Here is a 7050-nt window from a genome sequence, read left to right as displayed (position 1 = left end):
TTTCCCAGACTTGAATTTCCTCTTTCAAAAAATTGGGACGATTATCCAGTTTTTTCCCTTTTTTCCTTAAATTGGAGGTTAGAATTATGGATATAATGTCCAGGCACACAGCATTGGTAAGCACACAGTCTAAGGAGCCAGTTCAGGATGGTCCACGGGACAAACGCCCTGACTTTCCTCCAACTCACCCCCCAGGCCAGGCTGGAACACTCAGTGAAGAGTCCACTTGGGAAGGGGGAACCTTTCTACTCTGGAATGTAAGCGACTGTGATGACTAAAGAAGAAGAGGGAAAAACGCTGCAATCTAAGGATGCCCAGAGTCTGTGATAAAGAAAAAAAAATTGTTGGGGCTAGAGCGATAGCACAGCGAGTAGGGGATTTGCCTTGCTCGAGCTGACCCGGGTTCGATTCCCAACATCCCATATGGTCCCCTGAGCACCGCCAGCAGTAATTCCTGAGTGCAGAGCCAGGAGTAACCCCTGAGCATCGCCAAGTGTGACCCAAAAAGAAAAAAAAAAAAGAAAAAATGTTAAGGTCCCAGTAAACTGGGAATATAAACCCTTGGTTTAAAATCACTTATTATTTTAATTGATTGAAATTCTGTGGTTCACTATACTATGCTCACTGAGCTCCTCTTGAATGCGAACATAGAACAGGAGATGCCTTCCCTGAAGGCTTAAGCTGCCTACAAACAGAGCTTTAGCTTGGAAATAGAATTTACTGGAATTCATCCGTGCATCTTCTCCCACCACCCTACTCTGCGCAATTGGTCAGGGGTGTCCTGCGGGTGAGGAGAATAAGGAGCGTGGCTGGAATTGGGGGGGAGGTGGGGGAGCGTGTGATGGACTCCAAGGAGGGGTTCGGGAAGCCAAGTATTTGCATCCGCCAAATTGCCAATCGCCCGAGATCCAGCACCTGGGCGGGGCAGGCGCTCCTAGATTTCCTTGCGGGTATTTGAAGGTGAAAGGGAGGGAAAAAAAAAAAAGAAGAAAAAGAAAAAAAAAAAAAACTCCGCGCAGGGGCGGCCCGGGGCGGGATCCCGGCGGGGCGCGCCCAGGCGCCGGGACGTGCAGGTGCCGCGTCCGGGGTGCGCGGGGGCGCCCGGGGGCGCCCGGCGAGTCGCCGCCTGCCGCGCCGGGACCCCAGGGCGCGCGGGGGGCGGGGCGGGGCGGGCACCGCCGCCTCCCATTGGCCGCCCGCGCGGCGCCGCGGAGATAAAACGGCCGCGCTCGGCCGCCGCCGCCCGCTCGGCCGCCCCCGCTGCTGTCGCCGCCGTCGCTCCGCGCCCTCCGCCCGTGTTCCGCGACCGTCATGGCCAGCCTGCAGGATCTGGTGGGGAGATGGCGCCTGGTGGACAGCAAGGGCTTCGACGAGTACATGAAGGAGCTCGGTGAGGCCCCCAGCCCTTTGCGCGGCCGACCCGCGCGCCCCGCGCCGCCGCTCCGGACCGCCGGGGCGCACCGTGGCCGTGGTCCCCGCGCCGGGCCCCCGCGTGCGCCAGCCTCCTGCCTTCGGGGCCGCCCCGTGGTCCCCCCCGACCCCCAGCGGGTCTCTGCCGCGCGTTCACCCTCGCCCACGTGGCGGCTACCCCACACCGCCCCCAGCGGCGCCGGCCCCGCGCCTTGCGGCTCTGCATCCCCCGCCGGCCCCGCGCCGGTTTCGTCTCCATCCCTGCATCCCTGCATCCCTGCATCCCTGCATCCCTCGCGGTCGCCCTCCAGCCCGCATCCGCGTTTCACCCCCCGCCGCCGCATCCCCACCCCTGGCCCCTGGAGGCTGCAGCGCGCTCCTCCGGGACGCCGTCCTGGGGCGCGGCCAGCGACGCACCAGCTGGGGCTTCCCCAGCACCCCGGCCTCGGTGGGCGCAGCTCCTCCGGGGGTCGGGGGAGGACCGCAGGGCATACTCAGTCCCCCCGGGTACCGGCGGCGAGTGGATGATGACGAGTGGCAGCGGCGCAGCGACTGGGCCTGGGCGGGGCCCAGCGCTGCGGCTGTGGCCCCTGCATCCCCGGGGAGGGGGGCAGCGCACCGGGGCAGTGGCCGGGCTTTGTTGGGAACGCCGCAGGGGGGGGAGCTGCCCACGGCCAGGCCCCGCGGCCCGGCTGCTCTCTGATTGCGAGCCCGGTGGGCGGAGCTCTGCGCCAAGCTCGGGTGCTCCCGTGCAGCGTGCTCGGAGAGGATGAGAACGCCCGGGCGAGCTTCCACCCGTTTCCTCCTCTCGCGTTCAAGGGGTTTGGGTCGTTCCCAGTCCACTGGCAGCGATTGTAAAGCTGGTTGGGACATTGGGGTCCATTTAACAAGAATAACTGTGTCACTCGGAAGTGGGTCGGCGTGGCTGAAGCCTAGATCCTATCTGGAAAAGGGCAGCAGCATCCCCACCCCCCATTCCCCCTACCCCCCGCCCGCCACGCACACCCGTGAGGGTGCTTTAAAAGAGACCATCCCTTGAGTCTTCATACAACACTGTTCAATGCCCAAGTCACTGCAAAGACTTGAAATCTCGTCTCCGAGATCCTGCAGAAATGCATTACCCTGCTTGCAAGTTAATGATGGGTTAGGCCTAAATGCCCAAGTCTATATATTTATAAGTCTATATATAATAGTAATAATACACAATACCTTGAGTAAATCAAAAAGGGAACATTTTTTTAAATGTTCATTTCACTGAGATCAAGGTGGCTCGTGGTGGGGGTGGGGGCTAAAGACCTGTACTGGCTGCGGATCCAAGAATTTGTGCGTGTTGAGGCCGGAGCGATAGCACCGCGGGTAGGGCATTTGCCTTGCACGCGGACACCCGGGTTTGATTTCCAGCATTCCATATGGTCCCCCGAGCACCGCCAGGAGTAATTCCTGAGTGCATGAGCCAAGAGTAAGCCCTGTGCATGGCCGGGTGTGACCCAAAAAGAAAAAAACAAAAACAAAAAAAGAATTTGTGTTGGGTTGTGGCATCGCCCTCTGAAAGGAGTACGTGCGCGGTGGCTTGTTTCCAGGATTCTGGAGTCATGAAGGTTGTCAAGGCCCAATTCATTAGAGAGCAATCAAGATGTGTGGCAAGAGCAGAATCCTTTATTTGTTCAAAGTGAGAATAAATGACTCCCTAACAACGCAGGGCACCAGCCCTAAGCCAGCTGGAGAGAAAGCACCAAGGGGATGTTTCAGACTCGCGGTCATTTGTTCTGCTTGGTTGTCTCCTCTTTGAAACGTGGATTTGGCCTTGGTTGCTTGACTTTCCTTCCAAGTGCTAAAACTCAGTGGCAATAAGCAATTGATAAATTATAGATGACACCAAGATGTAATGGAGTCACACAGGTATGGAAAAAAAAATTGTAGGGTAAGGTTTTTCTATTAATATTGTTATGCCATTACCTTACAAAGTAATTGTGCTATTTGAATATCCCAGGATTGATTTCTTATTTTGATTCCATTTTGTTATCAAATATTCATCAAGGACCTTTTATGTGTCACGGAATGTGCAGGAGTCCTGTAATAAAGTAGTTGGCAGAACTGAGTAAATGAATTGGGAATGGCTGTATTTTCTTTTTCCTCTTCAATGTTCTCCCCATTTTAATTTTATTTTTTATTTTTATTTGTTTGCTTTTTGGGGTCACACCCAGCCATGCACAGGGGTTACTCCTGTCTCATGCACTCAGGAATTACTCCTGGCGGTGCTCTGGAGACCGTATAGGATGCTGAAAATCGAACCCGGGTCGGCCGTGTCCAAGGCAAATGCCCTACTTGCTGTGCTATCACTCCAGCCCTATCCCCCATTTTATTGAGCTGGTGTGATTTGCAGTGCTGTTACTGATGGCTTTGTGCGCACACATCCATTGTTGCACACCACAACCTCCACAAGTGTCTGTTTCCCTTCATTGGTGTCCCATGGGCCCCTCCTCTTCTTAATTTTTATGTCTGTGCTACATCCGCAGTGCTTGGGGTGGAAGCTGCATGTAAATGTGAGCTATCTCCCCAGCCCATAGAAGTGTTTTTTTTTTTTTCTGCCCAACTTTCCAAAGGTCAGCAGAGCGTGGGTGCTCTGAGCTGAGTCACAAAGACAGGTTCCTTATTCTGTTGCTCTGCAGTTCCATCACTTACTGCTGAAGTGAGCTTGACATGTTACTTCTGAGCCTCATTTTTTTATTTATAAAGTACTGTCCGCCTTTCACAAGAGTTCTGGTCAGGGTTCTGTGGATCCAGGCGCTGGCTCATTGGGAGGGCTGGTTACTGATTCCCGGTGGTTATCAGGAAGTGTGATGATGCATGCACTATCATGGCAGTTACAGTGGATTTACTGCTTTTGTGAGGCAAACTGTAACTTTGATTTTCTGTTGTACAGGAGTGGGACTGGCTCTTCGAAAAATGGGTGCCATGGCCAAACCGGACTGTGTCATCACTGTCAATGGCAATAATCTCTCTGTAAAAACCGAGAGCACTTTGAAAACAACACAGTTCTCTTGTAATCTGGGAGAGAAGTTTGAGGAAACTACAGCTGATGGCAGGAAAACTCAGGTTAGTCCTAATTTACTTGCTTCACCTTTGAGTCACATCTCCAACCCTTAAGAACTTGTTCAGGGGCTGGAGAGATAGCACAGTGGGTACGGCGTTTGCCTTGCATGCAGCCAACCCGGGTTCGATTCCCAGCGTCCCATATGGTAACTCCTGAGTGCAGAGCCAGGAGTACCCCTGTGCGTTGCCGGGTGTGACGCAAAAAAAAAAAAAAAGAACTTTTTTATTGTTTAGAAGCAAGAATTTGTGGAAAAAGTTCCAAGGTAGACGAATTGGATTTTTGACAAATTAGTAAAAATACAAGTATAATGACCTTCTGTTTTATAAAAATGAGAATCACCAGAGAGAATGAATCTCTTGCTGTGAATTTAGGTTGCAAGGCAATAAACTGTCTGATGAATAAAATCAGTTTGGGTTCAATGAAGTAGGCATAGAAAGGAGAAGAAGAAAAATTGTTGATTCAGGCGGATAATGAGTCATGGGAAATCTTGGAACGTGCTTTGTAAGCCTAAAATTAAAATGCCTGTTTTTGCAGACCGTCTGCAGTTTCAAGGATGGTGTGTTGGTTCAGCACCAGGAATGGGACGGAAAGGAAAGCACCATAAACAGAAAATTGGAAAATGGAAAGTTGGTGGTGGTAAGTGACAAACTTGTTATGTCTTGCTGGGCTTCTTGTTTACAGTCATAGTTTATATCAGAACTGTTCTATGTCATTGTCATGAACAGAACTAGGTTTGGGAACAAATCATACAAAAACACTAGTAAGAATTGGGCAAAAAAAATAACATGATATAGTGTGCTAGAACGAGTCTCCAAGCTGGAATTGAGTTTAGTCCTTGTCTGCTGCCCGTTATGGTATAATGTTGGATAAGCTGATCAAATACCAAGTTGTCCTAAGAGCAAATGAATAATTTAGATACTACACCTCAGTATTTTTGTTTTCAGGAAAAAGCTGACTTATCCAAAATGACAAATTCTATCATCTTAAATTTAAATTCAAAAACGCCTTTCACATCTCTGAACTTAGATTATTTAGGCCCTGAGGCATTCTAATCTGAGCATTTTACACTCTATTGCTTTGGGTTGTGAAACTCAACCAACTTTTTAATGCCGTTTTTCTCCTAGGAATGCATCATGAATAATGTCACCTGCACTCGTACCTATGAAAAAGTTGAATAAGATGTCCATCATTTTGGACAGGAATTAGCTTCAAGGATTGACAAGCTCAGTTCAATGAGCAAATCTCCGTGCTGGTTTTTCTTTTTTCTTCATTACTCTATCCGTGATGTTTATCACAAGTATTTTACATACATCTATTTTAAAGTATTGGTTTAATCAAGATCATTCCTTTGGTTAACAAATAAATGTCTTTGTGTTACACCAGAGTTGTATACACTCTTTAACTTTGTAGGATATCACTGGTGAGTTTTGAATTAAATAAAATCTGGGGTAGTCTTGAGGGTGCTGTCAATTATTTCTAAACTATGGCAGATATTCCAATCATTTAAGCTCTTCCTACACTATTTGAACTATTAAATGAAAAGTCTTAAATTTCTGGCAAACGCTATTCAGACTCTTAAGAATGTTCATTTTGCTGGGGACATGACCTACAAAAGGGCAGGGGGTATTTATTATTTTTTAATAGTAGAGTTAAAACCACTTCAAGAATTCCACAACCATAAATTTATTTAATAAACTTCCCAAGGGCTTCCCATATATCATGCATTATTCCACAGTTTGAGAATGTATATTGGAACACAAGACAATCATAAAACTCATAAAAACAACCCCTAACATATTATCTGGCTTGTGTGTGTGTAGATAAAGAATAACTAGAATACTGTCACTGTCCTCCTGTTGTTCACTGATTTGCTCGAGCGGGCCCAGTAACATTGTGAGACTTGTTACTGTGTTTGGCATATCGAATACGTCACTAGTGAACCTCTATTCTGTTTTTTAAGTCTAAATAAAAACAAATAATGGGGCCAGAGAGAGAGTACAGGAGGTAACATGCTTGCCTTACACAGAACTAACCCAGGTTCTAATCCTAGTTTGTACTCCCCTGATCCCAGCCAGGAGTGATCCTTGAGTCCAGTCAGGAGTTAGCCCTGAGCATTGCCAGGTGTAACCCCAAAACAAGACCCCTACAGTTAACATTTGGAGAAATAGCTTAGGTGTCAAAACTTTGTGTTTGCTATCCATAGAATAATGTTTACAGAGCTAATACTAGTATCTCCTTGCAAATAAAATAGGTTTTTGAGTAGCTAACCTCTTCAAAGACTGGTATCTCGTGGAGCTGCTCTGAATTCAACCTGTTGAATCCGTTCCAGACTTTTCATCACAGTAAAATACTGCCTCTCCTCGGTTTATATAACGATCTGCAGTTTCAGGTCCCTAAACATACTAACATCACAGTATCACGCTATATACACAGATGTTTGCTGGTAAGAATTTTTTCGAAAAAAAAATCAACTGAAGGTAGTATTGGTGAAGAAGTTCAAATCTAATGATAGTGTAATCCTTTGCTGTCCGGTATGTGACCATAAA

At 48.5% G+C, this 7050-nt stretch overlaps 1 protein-coding gene across 1 annotated transcript; it reads left to right on the top strand.

Moving 5' to 3' along the window:
- The first annotated feature begins 1263 nt into the window (after nt 1–1263).
- Nucleotides 1264–5962, top strand: FABP5 (fatty acid binding protein 5). Its single transcript, XM_056110571.1, has 4 exons — nt 1264–1390; nt 4334–4506; nt 5039–5140; nt 5629–5962. Exons 1-4 carry the CDS (start codon nt 1312–1314, stop codon nt 5680–5682), a joined length of 408 nt encoding a protein of 135 aa, XP_055966546.1. The 5' UTR covers nt 1264–1311; the 3' UTR covers nt 5683–5962.
- The last annotated feature ends 1088 nt before the right edge of the window (nt 5963–7050 follow it).

Source organism: Sorex fumeus, unplaced genomic scaffold (genome assembly GCF_029834395.1).
Source record: "Sorex fumeus unplaced genomic scaffold, SorFum_2.1 ptg000002l, whole genome shotgun sequence".
Classification (NCBI taxonomy): Eukaryota; Metazoa; Chordata; class Mammalia; order Eulipotyphla; family Soricidae; genus Sorex; species Sorex fumeus.
Note: the sequence above shows the minus strand (reverse complement) of the source record. Positions and strands in the feature narration are given on the sequence as shown.